General features: G+C 43.2%; 1 protein-coding gene across 1 annotated transcript in view; it reads left to right on the top strand.

Moving 5' to 3' along the window:
• Positions 1-22,190, top strand: part of POP1 (POP1 homolog, ribonuclease P/MRP subunit) — a 34,369-nt gene extending 12,179 nt beyond the window's left edge. Inside the window, exons 10-16 of the mRNA XM_039255478.1 lie at positions 1,849-1,960; positions 2,516-2,635; positions 8,776-8,891; positions 10,968-11,159; positions 12,834-12,988; positions 18,980-19,321; positions 20,221-22,190. Of these exons, the coding sequence (XP_039111409.1) occupies positions 1,849-1,960; positions 2,516-2,635; positions 8,776-8,891; positions 10,968-11,159; positions 12,834-12,988; positions 18,980-19,321; positions 20,221-20,875 (1,692 nt within the window). The 3' untranslated portion in view covers positions 20,876-22,190. The remainder of the gene's footprint in view (positions 1-1,848; positions 1,961-2,515; positions 2,636-8,775; positions 8,892-10,967; positions 11,160-12,833; positions 12,989-18,979; positions 19,322-20,220) is intronic.
• Positions 22,191-22,577: the final 387 nt, after the last annotated feature.

Here is a 22,577-nt window from a genome sequence, read left to right as displayed (position 1 = left end):
TGTTTGTTTGTACTTGTGTGGTGCATATTTTCTGGGGCTAGTTTTAAGGGTCTGTGCTCCCTAAAAGGTTAAGGGCAGTATGTCTAGTGCAGTACTGTCTGGTAGAAGTTCCTGCAAGGATGATATTCTGTGGCATCCAGTATGGTAGCCATTAGCCACGTATAGCCCTTGAGCACTTGAGATGTGCCTAGTGTGACTGAGGAGCTGACTTTGTACCTTTGTTTAATTTTAATTAAATAGAAATTGCTGTCTGTGGCTGGTGGCTATCAAGTGGACAGGGTATATAGAGGAGAGATTAAGTTAGGAATCAGATACTCGGATTCAAATTCGGTTTGTTTCCCCTGTATTCGTGCAACTAACCCTTCCGTTGACTGTGCCTTTCACAGATTTGACATGGTCAGATCTTCCACGCCAGCCTCAACCTCTGTGGCTCTTGCCTGCATACCAAAGCAGCTTTTTCACTTCCTCTACTGTTCCTTCTTTTCGATCCATTCTCCATGCAGGAAATGGAATGATCTTTTAACAATTTATTCACATCATGTTACTTCCCAATCAAAAGCTTTTGAATAGCTTCTTCTTGTATTTATGGTAAAATCCAAAGCCCTTATTTGTGACTGCATACTCTTGTGCCTCCTGTCTCTGGCCTCATCTCTCCTTACCTGCACCTGAGCCACACTGGCTTTCTTTCAGGTCCTAGAATATGTCAGATTTCTCCTTTAGAGCCTTCACAGCCCCTTTCCCCTCCTGGCTCAACTTTCTGGCCCCCCACCCCCCACCTTTGCTTGGTTAACCTTCCTTGTTCTTCAGATTTCAGCCTCTATATCATTTACCTCTAGAATCCTTTCTTGACCCCCAAGTTAAATTATATAATTCTATTTCATCATATTTTGCATATTTTCTCAATTTATATGTCTAGATTTGCTTGTGTACTTATGCAGTGTTCACATTGAACTTTAATGGCAAAGACTCTGTCTCCAGTGCTTAGCACAGTGCCTGGTACAGAGCGGGGGTTCCACTGTAGCTAACAAATTGCTCAGGGAGGATCTGAACCTAAGAAGTTTGGTTCCAGAGCCTGTACTTTAAACCTGTAAGCTATGTTGTCTGAGTTTCTGTGAGGTAAATAGCCCGTATGTTAACAGGGTACTTCTTTAGAATCTGTAGGAACACATCCTACTTCAGTGAACTTCACTATGAATCATGGCTGTAGGTTCCCTTCCTTGGTGTGTAACTGGTACTTGAGGTGCTTTTTTGTTTTTTGTTTTGTTTTCTTTTGTTTAAGTAATCTCTGTACCCAACATGGGGCTCATGACCCCGAGATTGAGAGTAGTACTCTCTGCCAGCTGAACCAGCCAGGTGCCCCTGAGGTGCTTTTTGAAAGCTTGCTTAATTCCTGGTTCTGTCTGGGGGAAGATACAAGTAAAGTATTTGTGTGTCTTATTTGAAGTTTCTTGGAATAATGTAACTGATTGTAAGATATCCTTATGCTGTAAGATTTCTTCGAACAGGTTTGCTTTTTCTTTGGTGGGGAAGGTTTTGTTGCTTAAATCGGTATGAAGTTGGTGGTAGTGGGGGAGGAGCCAGGAGCAGGCCTCTTCTGTCAGTAGTGTGCTGAGAGAAAAACGTGGGTGTGGAGCAGCTTGGGTGGCCTCTCTGAAAACCATGCATGTTGTTTTGGTGTGTGAAATCTCGAGAAAAGTGTCACACAATGTCCTTGCCTCTGGTGAGAAGAGTAGTCAGGCTGGTATTAATTACTGTGTTAATATAATGGCACTTTCCCACATATCACAGCCATAATAAAATGATCAAGTCTGGCTCATTGTTTGGTGAATAGGAGTTGTTATTTTTCAGGAGGGAGAGGACGCAGAGAAGACACCTCACCATTGGTGGATTGAAACCTGTAAGAATCCTGATAGCGTTTCCCTTCATCACAGACAAGAAGCCATTTTTGAGTTGTTGGGAGGTATTCAGAGGGAATGTCGATGGGGTGGTTTGGGGAAGAAGGGAGGAGTGGGAAGCGGGTTGAAAGAATGTTTTACAATTGGGCTACCTGCATGGAGTGGTGCTTTTTAACTTGGAACTCCCTGCCATAATACAGCAGGAAACCATGTCCGGGAGAGACCTGACTCCGTGAGCATGGGAAACACTATTTGAGTATATATTAGTATTCCTAACAGCCACCACTCCATTACAATAGGTAAACACATAGACCAGGTACTAAACTAAGGACTAAATTTAACCTGTATGTGGTTGCCTTTGTGTGTAAAGTTACTGTGGTTACCACTGACGGAAATATACATGTCCATGTTGTAAAATGTTCCGTTTTGTTCATTTAATGTCTTTGATAAGAAACGTCACTTGTTATAAATGTTAATTTACTCCCGAAAAGCATCAATGAGAAAAAAGAGATATACCTGTTTTTTAATAGCCTGAGAAGAAATCACATTTGAAAATACAAGCGTATATGTATATATGGTGAGTGCCTTTGTATAAACTTGTGTTTTTGTTTTTGTTAAAGGAATAACATCACCAGCAGAAATTCCAGCCGGTACTATTTTGGGACTGACAGTTGGGGATCCTCGAATAAACTTGCCTCAAAAGAGGTCCAGAGTTTTGCCCAATCCAGAAAAATGGCAAGGTAAAGTTTCTAGAACAGCCTTGGTTTTCCTTACAATTTTGAGTAGTTTAGTCCCATTATAAGAGGTCTCTTTGACACCTCTGCCTTAACTTCATTTATAAAAAGTTAGGGTGATCTTTACCTGCCTCCTTTTCAAGGTGATTTTGACCAAAGGAAATGGTGTGTGTGGGAGTATCGTTTAGCTTTGAGACGTGTAGCCTGATCCTTACATTCTTTTTTTTTTCCCTCAAGTTATTTTTAGTATCTGGTAAAAACTGTCTTTCTGCAAACTGGGTTCTCTGAAAATGCCTGGCATTTCAGAATTTTAATTGTGAGGAAGGGATCTGCACCCGCAGCTGGTCTTGTGCTCATTGGAAGCCTCTGTCTGACCATACAGATGATCCAGGTTCGAATCCTGGCAAGGCCATCCCAGGTGCTGAAGGGTAAGCTGTCTTGGTTTAGACTCAGGGGAGCGGCTCATGGGACTTGTTTGGTGGGGAGGCATAGGGTAGGAGCCGGCTAGGATTTTAGTCTGATCTCAGTTTTGCAACACTTGTGCTAATATCTCATTGTATTTAGTGTCATTTGAACACTCTTCATTGGAGCAATCATAAAATTATGTTGTGAATTTTGAGAGGAAAAATACAGGTATGTGTAGTAACAACTTCAGGTGTTTCTTTTCAACCTCCACATGTAGTTAATAGCTTATTAAGGGAGCAATAAATTACTGTCTAAGATCTCACATGAAAGGTGGATTGGATTAGAGAGGTGTTTGAAGATATATAGGCAGGTTAGTTAATTATGGAGCCTTAGACATTTCTCAATGAGTCGTTGCTTCTTTCTTTCCTTTTTTAATGGTGTTATAGTCTGGTGCAACCATGAAAATTATAGTGTCCAGTATGCCATTAAATGTTGACTACAATAATCACCTTAAAGCTGTAGTTAAACTCTATTTAGTTTCTCTGGCTGCCTCAAATTCCTCTTTGGAATGAGGCAGTTATATATTAAATACTTTTTTAAAAAATGTTTATTTTTGAGAGAGAGCGAGTGAGTAGGGGAGGGCAGAGAGAGGGAGACAAAAGATCTGAAGCAGGTTCTGGGCAGATAGCAGAGAGCCCGTGTGGGGCTCAGACTCACGAACTGTATGATCATGAACGGAGCTGAAGTCAGAAGCTACTGAGCCACCCACGTGCCTCCTTATTAAATACTTTTTAAGGCTTTTATCTTAATATAAATGAATTCCAGGAAAATTAAAGTTTACCTTGAAAAACATGATTTAATTTCTATAAAAGCTTACCATAGTATTAGTCATTGTGGTATTTTTTTTTTTTTTAATGTTTTATTTATTTCTAGGAGAGAGAGAGAGACAGCGTGAGCAGGGGAGGGCCAGAGAGAGAGGGCGTCACAGACTGAAACAGGCTCCAGGCTCCGAGCTGGCAGTCAGCACAGAGCCCGACGCGGGGCTTGAACCCACGAACCGCGAGATCATGACCTAAGTGAAAGTCGGACGCTTAACCGACTAAGCCACCCAGGCGCCCTAGTCATTGTGGTATTTTATTAAAACCTGTTTAAAGTAGTATCTTTGAAGTAGTCTTATGTGAGTCACATAAAGCAGTAAACTTTAAGGAGTTAGTATTATATCAATATTATTAACAAATGTGACATATCTAGGATGATAATTCATAATTAAAGTTAGAAATAAACTTTGATGATCTGGGTCAATTAATGGAAGATTAACCCTTGGAAGAATCTCAATGTCATGATCTAAAACTTAATTCTCTGATGTACTTCCAGTTTTCTCTTTCTATATCTGAAGTCTTTCTCTGCCTATTTTGACTTAGTAAATTACAAGGGTTTTAGGAGCTATTTGCCAGGAAAGGGGTATTTGCACAAAAAGCTAAATACATATTTTCTTATTAAAATAATTTTTTTTAATGTTTATTTTTGAGAGAGGGAGAGGGGTGGAGAGAGGGAGACACAGACTCCAAAGCAGGCTCCAGGCTCTGAGCTGTCAGCACAGAGCCTGACACGGGTCTCAAACTCATGAACTGCGAGACCACAACTTGAGCCGAAGTCCGAAGCTTAACTGACTGAGCCACGCAGGCATCCCGTATTTTCTTCTTATATAACAGTATCACAGTGATATATACCTTCTATTTTCCAGAGTTTTCTAATTCCTGGTACACATAAGAAGATAGTTTGTTATCCACATCAGGCAAATCCTTCTTTATCTTTTAAATAGCACCAAAATTGGTCCATTCTTTTTAAGTGTTAACAGCCTTAAAACCTTAAAGGCTAAAGGAACATCTTTTCTTACTCATGAAAGCCCCTTTTAGTCACAACTTTTATGTTAATGAGGTGGAAAGCCTCTAAGGATGGTGGGCTGGTGTCCAGAGGAACCAACCACAAGGTTAGAGGTTGGAACTTTCAGCCCTTTTACCCCTGCCCCACCCAGACCTGCTTCTGGAAAGGGGACGGGGTTAGAGATTGAACGAGGACAATGATTTAATCTGCCTTGCCTACCTGATTAAGCTTCCATAAAAATCTGACCCAGTTGGGGTTCGGAGTACTTCTGCATTATTGAACACATGGAGGTGTTGGGAAAGTGGTTAAGCCAAACGAGGTCAAGGACCCCCCTTCCCTCATACATCTCTTTCATCTGGCTGTTTCTGAGTTAAATTTTTTTATTTAAAAGCAGAAAAAAAATTAGTAGTAAGTAAACTGTTTTCTTGAGTTCTGGGAGCCATTCCAGCAAATTACTGAATTTGAGGAGGGGTCATGGGTCAGACCAATTTATGGCCAGCTGGTCAGAAGGACAGGAAACCAGAGGCGCTTGGGTGGTTCACTCGGTTAAGTGTCCGACTTTGGCTCAGGTCATGATCTCACAGTTCGTGGGTTTGAGCCCTGCATCGGGCTCTGTAGTGACAGCTTGGACCCTGGAACCTGCTTCAGATTTTGTGTCTCCCTCTCTCTCTGCTCTTCCCCCACTCACTCTGTCTCTCTCTGTCTCTCAAAAATAAAAATAAACATTAAAAAGAAAAGTACAGGAAACCAGGGACTTCTAATTGGCATTGGCATCTGAGGAAAGGAGCAGTCTTGTGGGACTGAGCCCTTAACCTGTGGGATTGGACACCATCTCCAGGTCAGAATTGATTTGGATTGTACAACATCAGCTGGTGTTGCAGAATTGCTTGCTCTGGGGTAAATGGCTACACATTTGCTTGTCAGAAATACTGGGAATAGAACAGCGAGAGTGCAGAGAAGGAAACAGTTTTTTTCAGTGAAGAACCTGAAGTAATGATGCATTTTGATGCTTTGATGAGGGCCTGGGTTGCTCAGTCAGTTGAGTGTCCAACTCAGGTCATGATTCCAGGGTCACGACATTGAGCTCTGCGTTGGGCTCCATGCTTAGCATGAAGCCTGCTTAGGATTCTCTCTCTCTCCCCACTGTGCTCCTCTCCCACACTCCGGCGTGTGCGCTCTCTCTCAAGATAAAAAAAATAAAAATTAAGAAAAAGTTTACTTGATGATTTGATCCTTGAATTTGATTTAAATATTAATAGTGTGTTTTTGCACATATTTTCAACGTAACATAGCATTTCACCATGTAAATAAAATCTAATTTCTGTTGTACCATTATTTTAGTATTTATTTTCCTTATCATCTGCTGATTTGCTCTGATAGATTGTTTTAACTAGTCTTTGTCTTCCAGAGATGAATTTGCTTTAGAAAGTGCTTTACGTTGTGTTCATGTACTTTTTATAATCTTTCTCTTTACACACTCTTTGATAGTATATACCCAAACCATGAGAAGAGTCAGGTTTCCTTTAGGGTGGTAGGTGAGAGATTGTCCCTTCTTACAGCTTTTCCAAGTACCCTTAGAACACTGGTCTACAGTTGGTTCTCAAAGTGTCCAATTATTGGTCATTTTGCCCCGACTTCTCTGTTTCTGCTCTTGGGAGAAAAAGCCCTCAGCTTCAGCTGCTACCCTTTAACTGTTCTGGATATTTAATTTAGAGTGAATCTGAAGACTGTTACTTTGGTTTATTCAGTTCCCAAATGAGAAAAGCTTTTATTAATGTCCTTTGCTTCTCTAAAGAAACTTACTTAGAAAGTTTTAATTTAAAATTTGGTCATCTTCAAATACACGTCAGAAAGGAGAAAACAAGCTGTTTCCTTCATTCAGCCTTTAAGTTATTCTGGAGGCATGTAGTTAATTAGAAGGCTTTTGCCTGAGTATGAAAGAAAATACGCTTTATATGAGCCTTGGGCAAAGGACTTAGAACTACATTCAGAACTGGTAAGTCATTCAGGGCCCACTTAGGTGCATGCTGACTCAGCTGGTAATAGTCTCTTTCTCTCACTACTAAAGACCATTGACCTAACAGGGCTTTCCCTTCTGCCGAAATATTCTATTTTGTTTTAAATAGTCTTTATATTTTAGGACAGCTTTAGGTTCCCAGCAAAAATTGAGTGGAAGGAATAGAAAGTTCCTGCCCCCACATATGCACAGCCCCTTGGCACTGCATTGACACATGGTTGTCCAAAGTCCATAGTTCACATTAGGTTCACTCTTGGTGTTTTATAGTCTATGGGACTTGACAAATTTATAACAACACGAGTCCACCATTGTAATATCATAAAATAGTTTCACTGCTCAAAAAATCTGTACTCTCCTTATTCATCTCTCGCTCCCTCTCTCAGCCTTGATCTTTTTATTGTCTTCATAGTTTTGTCTTTTCCAGAATGCCCTATAGTTGGAATCATACAGTATGTATCCTTTTCAGATGATCTTCTTTCACTTTGTGATAGTCATTGAAGAGTCCTCCATGTCTTTTCATGGCTTGCTAGATCATTTCTTTTTAATTCTGAATAAAATTCCATTGTCTGGATATACTTCCTACTTTGTTTCATCTATTTATTTATTATTATTTTTTAGACTATTTAGAGATGAGGTCGTGCTTTCCTGTGCCTTGTCTTGTCTGCAGCCAGGTCTGAACAGAATCCCAGTTCTGTCACTCTTTGTATGGCTGGACCCCATAGGAAGGCATTCTGGGTAGACAGGGGCTGTTTGAAACGGAGCCTGTTTGCTCCTAGACAGGCTGTGTGAACTTCCGGGGCACACAGCACTGTTGCTCGGGATACTGTTGGTTATTATCTCCATGAGGAATAGCGGACTAGAAGCACTTTCTGCTTTACGGAGCTTTTATCTCAGATCTTTTCATCAATTTAATATTCTCTATCTTTGTTCTTCCCTGAAATATGTCATTGTGGCTCAGTCGCTTCCAACTTATTTTTTTTTCCCGGCCATCAGACCCATGCAGGTATGTGCCTTTGAGTGACCTTTCTATGTAGGCAGTTTAGACCTAAGCCAAAACTCAGGAATTGTCTGTTTTTTTTTAATTCTTTTTCTTTTAATTTTTCAGTTCAAGAAAATAACATTTGGAAGATTTTTTTTTTTTTACCCCTAGTGTTTAAATGACTGAGTGTAGGAAATCTCTTCTATCAATATATATGTTGAGAATCGAAAAAGTTTCTCTCTTTTTTTTCCACTAGAGTACTTTTTGGCATGCTGTAGTTTATTTAAAGGGATGAAACAATATATTTCACAGAAAATATGCTCATCTTAAAGGAATGAGAAAAACATGTTTTACAGAAGGAATAGATATTCAGTTCAATGAGAACCGGTTGTAAGAGACTTGAAATAATAGGGCAGAAGAGAATGCTGGTATCTGTTGGCTCACCACCATTGGGCCAGGACTGATATAAAGAACCATGAAACCAATAGTTAAAATATGGCTTGTACTGTCATAACACATTAGAAAGAAATTATTCACCTCTGCAGTGGTTCCTAGAATTTGATAATCTTAAATGTGGAATTACACGCGTTAGTTCTTTACAGGCAGTTGAATATGATATTTATATCTTACACACTAAAAATAAATGTTAAAAATATAAATTTAGGAGCCTTTGCTCTTTCACAGATTATTATGATACTAGCTATAGAAATAACTTAATTTCTCGTCAAGTAAATTCTTCTAGAGAAGCTGAGTACCTACAGAACATTTTCTTATAATAGAAGGGCAGGTGGCAATGTTTATAGAGCTTGACTTCATTGAACTGAAGGATGTAGTTTGAAGGCTATTTCTTTTCCCTCTTAGATAATGAGAAAGTTAGACAGCTGCTCCTGGAGGGTGTGCCTGTGGACTGTGCGCATAGCTTTATTTGGAACCAAGCTCTCTGTAAGAATGTCACAGAGAATAAAATCTCGGATCAGGTAACTAATAGTATAAGGTTTATTGGTAAAGTCCTGAGGACAGGTTGAAACTCCTCACTCTAGACACTATGAAAGTTATTTCATCCTCTATAGAATCTCATAGACTTCCTTTTATTTTCAATCTTTTGATCCCTTATGATTTTCTTCTGTTCTTAGAGAAGAATAATTTCTAGAAAACGTTAATACAGAGAATGTTTCTTGAAATGATAATCCCATGGTTTAAATACATTTTTCTCTTATTGTTTTTTCTCCCCCTTATAAATGTTTTATCTTTAGTTTCACAATGATTGAGCCTCCTACCAGGACCAGGAATCATAGTAGATGATGAGATAGAGGGCTAGGGCATCTTTGAAAAAGTATAGGGTCAAAGGAAGCCGGAAGAAAGGGTACCAGGCCCAGATGAGGGAAATTGGGGGAAGCTTCTTGGATGGAAGAGCTGGAATTTGAGCTCTTAGATGGGTGCTCAGAATGAACAAGACTTCTTGGGGCCAGGAGCGAAGGCTGTAGTGGAGAAAGGATTGCCGGAAGTGAGGCCAGCATGTGCCAGGGCCCAGGCTAAAAACAGGATATAATGTGTTCAGGAATCTCCAAGTAGATTGGTGGCTTGGAGTTGAGAGTGAGGCAGAAGATGAAATAAATAGGGGCCAGACCATAAAAGACCTTGAGGCATTTTAAGGATTTGGACAGCAGACGTCGAGCACCATTGAAGGTTTTAAGCTGGCCACATGATCAGACATGGCAGCACTGTGGAAGGTGCATTAGACTAGGGATGGGGCCAGAGAGAGGACTTCTGGTTGGATGGCCTTAAAAGAGACCCTGGAAGTAGTCCTTAACTGAGGACGTGATGGGGGCCTGAACTGAGGCAGTGTGGCTGGAGTAGAGAGCCTGGGGTTGAATACAGATTCCTGAAGGTAAATCTGAGAAGACACAGTAGTTGCTTGGATAATGGGAAGTGGGGAAGGAGGAGACTTGTAGGTTAGTTCCCGACAGTCTAGCTTAGATACAGTACCTCAGGTAAAAGAGAGCTTGAGCCTGATTTGTCACTGCTGCATTCCCAAGTTCTGGAAAAGCGTTTGGCATAGAATTGGTGTTCAGTAAACATTTGAATGGATGAGTAAATGAATAGGCAGTAAATATGTGAATGGGCGAATGAATGAGTGACTGAACGATGGGAATTGTGGCATCATTCAGCTAGGTGGGGAACATGGGAAGAGAGCAGATGCATTGGGGACAATGAGTTCAATCTTGGGTAAGCTGAGTGTGAAGGGCCTCAGACTTCCGGGAGCAGATGCCCAGGTGGCAAGTTTTGATCCCAGGAGGCAAAGTCCCGGCTAAGGAGATAGATATTTTGGAATTTCCAACATGTAGAGATGGTAGAGGAAACTCAGCCAGAGGTAAAAAAGGGAGTATCAGGGCTTCATCATGCTTGAGGGGTATCCGTGAGGGGACAATTAGACTTGGCAACATGGAGGCAGTGTCTTGTATAGTTTCGCCTGTATAGGCTTCTCTCCTCCCTGTTCATCTCTTTTTACAGCTGGCAGGAAAAGTCTGAGAAGATGTTGTTCACTGCTCCCTACAGTACACCTAACAAATAATTTATAGCATCTTCTCTTCTAAATCTTTAAGACCTGGTGAGAAAGTTTCTTAGGAGCCAGAGCGTTTCCCACTTGCCCCTCTCTCCTTGAAAAGTTGTTTATTGTTCGTACCTCTTTCACCTCATGACTACAAATCTTAACCAAAGTAAATGCAGGGACTGAGAATCAGAAGATAAGATTAATCCTGATCCAAGAGATTAGCAGAATGAATGCGTATTATTTTATAACTTTGAGCCATCTGGTATATTGTAGCTCAAATTTAAGATAATTTGGCATTTTCTAACAAAGCTCTTGTATAGAGGAAAATCACCGTAAGAGGAATACCATGTATTTCAAATGGCTCACATTTATTTACTGAGAACATTTCTTTCTTGTGTTTTTAAAAGAGCATTTATCTTTCTAAAGCAGCTTACAAGTAGAACCAGTAGAATCTCCCAGAAAATTAGGGTTGTTTGTCTTGTATTATTTTCTTCCACTTTAGGATTTAAACCGGAAGAGAAGTGAATTGCTGGTGCCTGGGTCACAGCTTGTTTTAGGTCCCCACGAATCCAAGATACCTATACTTTTGATTCAACAGCCGGGACGGGTGGCCGGTGACGACCGCCGAGGCTGGGGAAGTGGCTGGGACGTCCTGCTCCCAAAGGGCTGGGGCATGGCTTTCTGGATCCCGTTTGTAAGTTCCTTTTCGATTCCGGCTTTACAGTGTGTAAACTACATTCCTGGTAAATACCGCGTGCTGAAAGCGTTCTGGACATCACACACAACTTAGAAATTGAGTTCTATTTTTCTACCCTTTGAGCTGTAATTCTGGTATGAGATATGTCATAAGATCCCTGGAACCAGATTTTCATTAATAAGAGTTGGGCTGACATAATGTAAATTTTTGAAATTTTAAAACTGTCCTAATTTTTCAATAGTAGTGGCAATGAAATGTTGAGTTGTTGGTTTTTTTTCCCCATGGAAGAAATTTGTTACATTTTAAAAGAATTTTTGGGGTGCTTGGGTGGCTCAGTCAGTTGGGTGTTCGACTTTGGCTCAGGTCATGATCTCATGGTTCATGGGTTCGAGCCCTGCATCAGGCTCTGTGCTGACAGCTCAGAGGCTGGAACCTGCTTCAGATTCTGTGTCTCCCTCTCTCTCTGTCCCTTCCCTGCTCACACTGTGTCTCTCTTTCCTTCAAAAATAAATAAGCATTAAAAAAAGAATTTTTATAATTTTCTAATGTTTATAGATGTATAGAATACAGTTTTCACTTTTTAAGTGCTGACCATATATTCCTATTAACTGCAGCTAAAATTTTTATGAAAATCCAGTGTTTTTTTTTTCTTCTGAATAGTTAAAAAATTATTATTATTTCTTTTAATGTTTTTTTTTTTTTTTAAATTTCTGAGAGAGAGATACAGCATGAGCAGGGGAAGGTCAGAGAGAGAGGGAGACACAGAATCTTAAGCAGGCTTCAGGCTCTGAGCTGGCTGTCAGCACGGGGCTTGAACCCACGAACAGTGAGATCATGACTTGAGCTGACGTCAGATACTTAACCGACTGATCCACCCAGGAGCCCCTAAATTATTATTTTAATAGGTTAGAAAAGACATGTAGAACTCTCAGATTCACACAGGTGATTAGTTTTAGCAGTTATGCCTAGTACAAGAGATACCCAGTTAATCATTTAAGAATGAGAATATTTCGGGGCACCTGGGTGGCTAAGTTGGTAGAGCAATGCAACTCTTGATCTCAGGGTTCTGAGTTCGAGCCCCATGTTGGGCATAGAACTTACTTCATTAAAAAAGAGTGGGAATATTTTAAGATAATTCTAATTTTTAAATTATGAAGTGTTTCAAGCATACAAAAAAGTTTAGATCTTGATATAATGAATACCTGTGTACCCTTCACCCACCATCCGGCCTAAGAAGTAAAACATTACAGATTTGTTGGAAGCTCTCTCTCTTTCTTTCTCTCTCCAGTTCCATTTCCAATCCTCCTCCTAAAAGAATCACTATTCTTATTTTCGGTGTTTGTCACTACTTTGCCTAATTTTATAGTTTTATTAAGTGTGCTTGTATCCTAAAGTTAACTATATTTGACATGTTTTTAAACTTTATATACCTTACCATATATATGCTTTTGCAACCTACCATATTCACTCAACACAAATTTTTCCATATTGATTGGTGAAGCTCTGTGTCATCATTTTTGCTGTTGTATAATCCATTGTCGGATTAGCCCGCACTTACCCTTTCTCTTTTGATGGGCATTTAGGTTTATTCCCTTTTCCCCAAACAAACATTAAGCACTAATTTTTCTGTAATTTGGTATATTGTTAAGATCTTTCTGACATTTCTTTTAGATCTATCGAGGCGCCAGAGTTGGTGGGTTAAAAGAGGCTATGGTGCATTCTCAGTATAAAAGATCGCCTGACATCCCTGGTGATTTCCCAGACTGCCCTGCTGGGGTTCTTTTTGCTGAAGAGCAAGCCAAGAATCTCCTTGAAAAGTACAAAAGGTAAGAAACTGGCTTCTCTAGTTTCCTAATGTCTTATGAGGAAGGGAAGGGCCTACCCACTTTGGCCAGTCACATTTGGAATGGCTTCAGTAACTCTTACACTACGTGCAGTTTTCATAGACTTTTCCTTGAGTTTACATAACCAAGACATAATTAAGTCAGGACTGTCTTACAATCTGGCCCTTCCAGGCTATAGACCCTTCTTTGATGATGGTGCATGCCTAAATTATGTGCCTGTTTCAGACACTTGTTCAGGATTTCCACGACCAGCCCCTGCCCCCTCAAAATACAAGTTGTGTTTTGTATAATGTTATTGAGGTAATACATATTTATGAAATTAAAAAAAGAATTTTAATGTTTTTCTTTATTTTTGAGAGAGAGAGACAGATTGTGAGCAGAGGAGGGGTGGAGAGAGAGAGGGAGACCAGAATCTGAAGCAGGCTCCAGGCTCTGAGCTGTCAGCACAGAGCCCAACATGGGGCTCGAACTTGTGAACAGCGAGAGCATGGCCTGAGCCAAGATCATGACCTATGTCGAAGTCAGATGCTTAACTGACTGAGCCTCCCAGGCGCCCCTATATTTATGACATTTTTTTTTTTAATTTTTTTTTAAGGTTTTTATTTATTTCTAAGAGAGAGAGACAGCATGAGCAGGGCAGGGTCAGAGAGAGAGGGAGTCACAGACTGAAACAGGCTCCAGGCTCTGAGCTAGCAGTCAGCACAGAGCCCGACGCGGGGCTCGAACCCACGAACCGCGAGATCATGACCTAAGCGAAAGTCGGACGCTTAACCGACTAAGCCACCCAGGTGCCCCTATTTATGACATTTTAATGAAACTATGGGAATGTGCAAAAATGCTTTGTGAACTGGTGTATTCCTTCCATCCAAAGAGATAAGCACTGTTTTTGCATTTTGGTATCTATCCATCTAGACTGATTTTTCTTTTTTCTCACTGGAGGAGTGGCCAGTGAGGGTCTTCACCAACCTTTCTACTATGAAGTGCATGCTAACTTGGAGAAGCGGTATCCTACTACTCTGGGCTCCAGAAACACAGAAACGCTCTTGTTTGTTGTGGAATCTGTGACGTCTAGCTAGTGCCTGGTGCACAGTGTTCTTAATAACTTTTATTAGTTGATTGACGGAGGAGTGGAAAGTGGGATGTTGTAGTTCCTTGACCGTGAGCTGAGTTACTGTGCTTTTCTGTTCACCACCGCAGCCACAGAGGCAGGCCGTGCCTGGTTTTCAGACTTCGTTGAGTGACAGGTGAATGAATAAGAGTGAAATCACAGGGACGCTTTCGGGGATTGCCGGCTTACCAGGGCAGTGATCATGTATTTTGTGCCTCCTATAATATGTAGCTCCAGTCTTCTATGTGTTTGTTAAATAATTGACAGTAATACTTACTTCTCATCCTTCAGATTTTTTTTCACGCATACAAATTTTTCTTTTTCTTTTTTTTATGACCAAACTATTTTTAAATTTTTTACCTGCTTTTTCAAGGATACAAATTTTTCTTAAGTACAAATTTTTTTTTCTAGAATGTTTAACTTATTTATTATTTATTTATTTAGAGAGCACGTGTAGGCTCGAACTGAGGAGTAGCAGAGAGGGAGAGAGAAAGAAAGAGAGAATCTTAAACAGGCTCCATGCTTAGCACAGAGCCCAACTCAGGGCTTGATCTCATGACCCTGGGATCATGACCTGAGCCAAAATCAAGAGTTGAACATTCAATTGACTGAGCCACCAAGGTGCCTTTGAGGTACAATGTAAAAAAAAAAAAAATTTTTTTTTAATGTGTATTATTTTTGAGACAGAGAGACAGAGTGTGAGTATGGGAGGGGCAGAGAGGGAGGGAGACACAGAATCTGAAGCAGGCTCCAGGCTCTGTGCTCGCTGTCAGCACAGAGCCTCATGCGGGACTCCAACTCACAAACTGTGAGATCATGACTTGAGCCAAAGTCAGATGCTTAACAGACTAAACCACCCAGGTGCCCCTTGGTATAATTTTTTTTAAAAAAGGGATTATATTATGAATATTATTTCAAAACCTGCTTTTTTAATTTAGTACTGTATTATAGATGGTTTTCCCATATCAATAAATGTGACTCTAAATCAAGTGTTGGCAAACTTTTTTCGCCAAAGGCCAGATGATAAATATTTTTGGCTTTGTGAGCCCTTTGGTTTCAATGGCAGCTCAGATCTGCCTTGTGTCACAAAGGCCACCACACACGGTGCATAAATGAATGAGCATGGCTGCATGCCGGTCTCACTTTGGTTGTGGACACTCAAGTTTGAGTTTCATGTAATTTCATGTGCCATAGGATATTCTTTTTTTTTTTTTTTTTTAACCATTTCAGAATGTAAAAGCTTCTTAGCTCATGGGTCATTTAAAAGCAGACAGCAGCCCAGGTGTGAGGTGTGAATCAATCTGCCAACCCTTGCTCAAAATATCTCTAAACAGTTGCCCAGGACTGCAGTGTGGGTGTACCGTAATTTATCAGGGGCCCTCGAGGTTATTTCTCATTTTGGGCTCTGTGCTTCTATAAACAGCTTTTCATAAGCATCTTTACACATTTATCCGATTTATTCATTCATTTTATATATGTTCATTTAGAACCTACTATGTGTCAAACACCTTCTAGGCACTGTGGTGACAGCAGGGGAAGGCAGGCAGGGTCTGTTCCTGCCCTCTTGGAGCGTATACTCTTTTTGTTTGTTTGTTTTAGAGCGAGAGAGAACATGCTTGTGAGGAGAGTTGGGGAGGGGCCGAGGGCGAATGAAAAGGAGGCCCCACACTCAGCACAGAGCCCAGTGCAGGGCTCGACCCTGGGATCGTGACCTGAGCTGAAATTAAGAGTCAGACGCTCAACTAGACACGCAACCAACTGAGCCACCCAGGCACTTCAGAGCTTATACCCTTGATGAAAGCTCATGTTTCGGAGCTGGTGGGAGCGGTCCAGGAGACGGGAGGGAGGCTCACATTGCAAGAGCAGAGCCCTTGAGTGCGGGAGAGGGCACGGTATCCCATAGGGTCGGGCTCAGATCTCATGTTAGCAGCCTGGAAGGCTGGCTCCGAGTCGTGAATACAGATGTAGGTAGGAGAGACTCTGGTGCAGAGCTTAGGTAGTACTGTCCTGATGGTGACCGTCTTCTCAGTGAACAGAGAGGCAAGGTTGTCCGCTAGGAGTAAGAAGGGACCAGAGGCTGCTGGAGGTCTGAGGAGAGAAGGATCCATGTAGACAGTTTTCCAGGAACGCAGGACGCAGAACTGACTGGAGAGTCGGAAGGGAGCCCCGCTGGGTTCCGTGTTTACGGTAGGGCTGTTCACAGCTGCCGTGTCTTCTCGCCCACCTCTGTTCTGCCCGTCGCAGCTGGCATGGGGGGGTTGGAGGGCTGGATGTGCCTGGCTTTGCTGGGTGGGGCGGGTCTAGGGTACACGAACAGGAGGGGAAGCTTTCTGCGCAGAGAGGTGCAGAGCCGTGGTGTGCGGCGAGGAGGTGGTAAGTGTACAGTAAGCTCTGGCGCTTGGCCTGTGGTGGGGAGGGCTGAGTGGGCTGGGCTAGGAGTGGGTGTGTGGGCAGCTGGGAGGGCCTGGCTGACGAGGGAGGGCCAGTGGTGCATCTGATGTCGCGTGCTTCAGGGGGGCTGGGGTCTTGGGGAGGAAGGAGCGGAAGGTGGTCTGTGGGCATCAGGAGGACGTCTGCCCGGCTCAGGCCCATGGGACGGCAGGAAACAAACCGCTGCCTCTGGAGAGGAGCTGGAGGGAAGAGAGCACTGACCTTAGGCCAGATCCCACAAGTAAGTAAGGTCTCTGGTTTAAAAAAAAAAAAAAAAAAAAAAAAAGATATGGGGCGCCTGGGTGGCTTAGCGGTTAAGCGTCCGACTTTCGCTTAGGTCATGATCTCGCGGTTCGTGGGTTCGAGCCCCGCGTCGGGCTCTGTGCTGTCTGCCAGCTCAGAGCCTGGAGCCTGTTTCAGTCTGTGACTCCCTCTCTCTCTGACCCTCCCCTGCTCACTCTGTCTCTCTCTCTCTCTCTCTCTCTCTCCTAGAAATAAATTAAAAACAATAAATGGTTATTAAAAAAAAAAAAAAAGATACACATCTCAGGGATTTGCTGTACTGTTGACAAATTGCTGTTTGTATTAATTTATTTTTTTTTTAATTTTTTTTTTTTAATGTTTTATTTATTTCTAGGAGAGAGAGAGAGACAGCGTGAGCAGGGGAGGGTCAGAGAGAGAGGGAGTCACAGACTCTGAAACAGGCTCCAGGCTCTGAGCTGGCAGTCAGCACAGAGCCCGACGCGGGGCCCGAACCCACGAACCGCGAGATCATGACCTAAGCGAAAGTCGGACGCCCAACCGACTAAGCCACCCAGGCGCCCCTGTTTGTATTAATTTAGGGTTTCATCTGTAGTTAGGGGAGTGCCTGTTTCCCTCACTCCCAGTAACAGGATAGCACCAGCTTTTATTTATTTCTTGATCTTGAAAGTTTATTTACGATTTTGAGAGAGAGCGCGAGCAAATGGGAGAGGGACAGAGAGAGACGGAGAGAGAATTCAAAGTAGGCTCTGCACCCTCAGTGCAGAGCCCAATATTTTAAGTGTTTTTCATCATTTTGTGTGTGTGTGTGTGTGTGTGTGTGTGTGCATGCGTGTTTTGTATAAATTGCTCATTTATTTCCACCTAAAGGTCTGCAGGATAGGCAAGTTCCCTGGGAGTGTTTTTTACCAGCTGCCCCTCTTGGGAGGTCAGAACACATCTGGTTCAGTCTCCAGAGTATAGACTCACACTGAACCGCGGTTTTAGTCTACAGGTTCATTTCCATTCGGGGTCCTGAGGCATGAAGAAGCACGTGGGGGAGGGAATGTCAGGGCCTGGCCCACAGGAGACTGTCAGTCTGATGACAGGGTCTGGGACTCCGTAAGAGTCCTCCAGCCCGGAGTGCCTTGTGGCATTTCTCAAAGGTTCTTCGTCTCTCATTCATTGCTGGGAAGGTCAGTTGCTCTCACCCTGTGAGGAGCAGTTTGGAAATGTTGCTCAAAATTGCAAATGCCAACAGTCTGTGCTTTAGCAGTTCCATTCCAGGAACTTACCTTGTGGATGTACTTGTGCAGGTGTGACATTGTCAAGGTTATTCACTGCAGCATTATGTATAGAAGCAGAAGTCCTGCAGTAGTGGACTATCTAAGTAAACTAGGGTGGACTCGCAATGGTGGAAGATAGTATGCAGCCTTTTATAAAAGCATGAGGGATTTCTTAATGTACTAACATAAAATGATCTCCAAGGTATTTTGTTACATGAAAAGAGGCAAAACGTGCTCTACCTGGTATGTCACCGTTTGTGTAAAATGGGTACAGAAAGGAAAGAAATAGGTACATATCTGCACATGTGTACAGAAAATGCCTCTGGAAGGTTACGTTAAGAAACTGATAATGACACTATCTCTTGTAGGGCAGCTGAGTCATTAATTTCCTTTTAAAGGTCTCCGAGTGAGGCAGGTACCCCGGGGGCATGTTTCAGCAGCCACAGGTCCAGAGTGAGGGAGGAACTTCACCGCTGCCCTTTCTGTTCCTTTAGAATGGAGAACGTTGTGTGGTGCAGGGGCCACGCGTGGCCGCTTTGTGGATGCCTTGCCTTTTAAAATTAAAATCAAAGAGGGGTGCCTGGGTGGCTCAGGTGATTGAGTGTCTGACTCTTGATTTTGGCTCAGGTCATGATCTCACAGTCATGGGATCGAGCTCCATGTCAGGCTCCATGCTCCTCTGCTCCTTTCCCCTGCTTGTCTGCTCGCTCGCTCTCAAATAAAAAAATAAATAAAAATAAAATCAAAATTAAAACTGAAGAGTTGGTTGTTACTCATATTTCTTGGAAAACTTTTTTTTTTTTGGTATGTTTCTTTTTTAAATAGAGATGGAGTACAAATGGCCATAATTATTTTAATGGTCCAATCCTAAACTGTGCAAAATTAGATCTCTTCCTTGGTTTTCACCAGGCGCCCTCCTGCAAAACGGCCCAACTATGTTAAGCTTGGCACCCTGGCACCTTTCTGCTATCCGTGGGAGCAGTTAACGCAAGAGTGGGAATCAAGAGTCCAGGCCCAAGAGGAATCATCTGTGGCTTCCTCTCCACGTGGTGAGGAGAGGGACTTGAGAAGAGAGAAGGTGTCTTGTGCCCCCACACCTCAGAAAACTGATCAGCCACCTGAGGAAGTGGGCACATCTCTAAGCAGCCCCAGTGAGCCCAGAGAAGTAATGGACACAGCGTGTCCAGCTCAGATGGGGACTGAGTGGGTAACGGGCCCAGAAGCCACCAGCAGTCTCCTCTGTGTTCTTAGGTAAGTGCACACGACTTCCGGATGTGTTTCAGTGCTGACCAGGCTACAGGATGTAAACGTTGTCTTTGTTCCTTTATGCAAAGCTCGAGGGAAGGGCTGGACTCTCTGAAGGGGAAAGCCATTTCTCCAGTGTCCATAGAGGGCTCAGGGAAACAGCCGAGTCACATTTGATTTTTGGGGCAGGATACTAAGTGACCAAACGATTTAAAGTATTATCGTGCATAGACATAAACCAAAGCAGCTGTTCCCCGTGACCTGTTCCATTTGGCCTTTCTTCCCAAGCAGTACCCTCGTGACTGTAACCTTCAGGAATGAGGAACCTCTCTAAGCTCTGAGCAGGCGTTCTTTCCTTAAATCACTGAGCTAGAATTTTTCTAGTTCCTTTTCAGTGATCTGAACTTATGAGCAATTAGGTGCCTGTTCATTGGAACATCGTCACGTGGGAGAGGCTACCGTACCAATGTGCTCCTGCCGTACGTAGCCTGTTAGAGTGTGCTTAACAGTCACCCTCTGTTCTGTGCTCAGGTTTCCATAAGTGCTCACCTCTCTTGCCTTATGTTGATTTTTTATATAGTAACCTTATAATTTCATATCCTTCCTTCATTTCCTATAACTGTCTCTCTCAGCCTTAGATTCTATCTGTCTTATTTTTTCCTGCCTTCAACTTCTTAAACCTTGAATCCTTCAGTGTCTAAGAATAGTAGTCACATAAAAAGGAAAGTATCATTGCGAAAGTATATTAATGTCTGTTTTTAATTTTTAAAAAATTACAGTTTTGATCCATTCCCACATAGAGTATTAAAAAAAATCAAATTAACTCCAGCAGTGCCCAATCTTCTAATTGCATGTCTTCTCCTCAAACAAAATATCCTCAAACGTGTGTCTCCGATTTCATATAGGAGTAGAAGATCCCTGAAGCAGCTGTCAGCCTGGTGTGGGCCCGGGTCTGGACCCCGCGGGGCAGCCCTGCGAGCCCCTGGAAGCAGGCAGCAGGCGTTGAGCAGCGAGGCCTGCCTGGCCCTGTCGGACTGCTTCCCCCGGGCCCTGGTATGGGTCAGCCTGTCCCTGCTGGGCAAGGGCAGCCCCGAGCCTCACACCATGATCTGTGTCCCGGCCAGGGAGGACCTCCTCCAGCTCAGGCAGGATCGGCTCTACTGTGGGCCCCAGGAATCCAAGCACAGCGACCCATTCAAGAGCAAGATCCGGAAACAGAAAGAGAAGAAGAAAATCGAGAGGAGGCAGAACCGAGGGGGCGCCGTGTCTGAGGGTCTGGTGGGGGGGCACCCTGCGGCCGGGCCCCACGCTCTGACCCTGGGCTTGTGGTCAGGCCCTCTCCCGGTTGTGACTTCTCATTGCTCCAGAGTCCTCCTCGGTTTTGTCACGCAGGGAGATTTCTCCATGGCCGTGGGCTGCGGAGAAGCTCTGGGCTTTGTTAGCCTGACGGGTCTGCTGGAGACGCTGTCCGGGCAGCCAGCTGCGGAGAGGGGCCTGGTGCTCCTGAGGGCCCCCGCCTCCTTGCAGTATCGGTTTGCCAGGATCGCCGTGGAGGTGTGAATGCTGGCTTACGTCCTTGCAGGGCGTAGATCATAACCGTGTTTGCCAAGTCCCACCACTGGAGGGACTTTGTTTTCGCCACCTTCTGTTTTGAAGTACCACGTGAAATGCCTCGGAGACAATAAAAGAATTCTGTATCATGCATGTGATGCGGTACTGACATCATTCCACTATTCCAAGATCATCTCCATCTTTCCCTGCCCTTGCTGCAACACCTTAAAATTATTTGGCATATAGAGCCAGCAGCTTTTACGTTTTGACTTCTTGGTCCGCGTCATTCTTGCTGAAAATAATCAGAGGCTCTTAGTTTCCTTGTTCCTTTTTTATTAGGAACAAAGGACGGTGAAGTCTGTTTGAAAAGCCTTGTAGACGCGTGATAAGCAACAGTGGTTGTTTAATGACTTGATTGCTGCAGCAAAGGCTCTCAACATCCGGCCTCTGTGCATGAAACAGGGTTCCCCTGTCTGGACCGTGTTCAATTCCATACCGGAACCTGCGTGCCTAACGCTTTACATCAGCAGATGGAAATTGTGGAAAATGTATTATTGCCCTTTTTCGTGCAGGCTCGGTCTATGGCAGAGGTGTTGGGGTGGCATCTGAATGGGGCTCTGGTCGTTAGGACCCTTTGTCCTCTTTGCTGTTGACCAACGCATGACTCTGGGAGTTTCTTGATTTTTCTGTGCTTTTTGTCTTTGCAAAGAATCTCTCACAAAAACAATAGAGGATGATTTCTCAAAATATGTTCTATGAGGTGGTCAGGGATGATGCAGTGCAGGGAAGTCACCAGAAAAACCCAAGAGGACTGGGTTCAGGGAGCTTCCAGGTTGGTGAACGCATGGATAATGGGGACAGAGTCGCCCCCTGGAGACGGCAGGGGCCCCTTGCCCTTTCCCACACCTTGCCCTGTGCATCCCTCTGTCTGGCTGTTCTGAGTTATATCCTCTTATAGTAAACTGGTGATCTAGTAAGTAAAAAAAAAAATCTGTGAAATATGTTATCAAAAAAAAAAAGATCCCAAGGTCAGATTGATTGGGGAAACTCTGGATTAAACCCAGTTATGCATTTCTTTTTAAAGGATTTCTAGAATCTTCCCTGTGATAATGCACATTGCGCCTCTCCAGGAAGTCGATAACAGCCTACACTATCTTCTAAATCTTTTTGATGCCAAACTTCCTTTTGCAAGGAGCACTTTGTAGGACCAGTGTTTTTAGGGACACACTTTGGGGAGAGTGGCTGTACAGTGCAGTTCTCTGCAAGGGGATGACTTTTTTTAATGTTTATTTTTGTGAGAGACAGAGTGTGAGTGGGAGAGGAGCAGAGAGGCGGACACAGAATCTGAAGCAGCTCCAAGCTCTGGGCTATTCAGCACAGAGTCTGACGCGGGGCTCGAACCCACGAGCTGTGAGATGGTGACCTGAGCCAAAGTCGGATGCTTAACCGACTGAGCTACCCTGGCACCCCTGCAAGGTGATGATTAAGATGACGGGCTGCTTTCAGACACGCAGTCATGATGTCCACCTGACGCTTGAGCAGGGTGTGAGAGGTCTCGTCCCACGGGAAGAGTACAGTCTTCATTGGTTTTTTTCACTTGTGGAGAAACTAGGCGCTCATTCACTTTGAGTTTCCATGTGTGTGTCACACGGTCAGATCCTTGTTTTCCCACCACTCATTTCTAGCAGAGCTTGAGTGGGGTTTGTTCTTT

The sequence above is a fragment of the Hyaena hyaena genome, unplaced genomic scaffold (genome assembly GCF_003009895.1).
Source record: "Hyaena hyaena isolate Hyena2069 unplaced genomic scaffold, ASM300989v1 scaffold_533, whole genome shotgun sequence".
NCBI lineage: Eukaryota > Metazoa > Chordata > Mammalia > Carnivora > Hyaenidae > Hyaena > Hyaena hyaena.
This window is presented reverse-complemented; position numbering and strand designations above follow the sequence as displayed.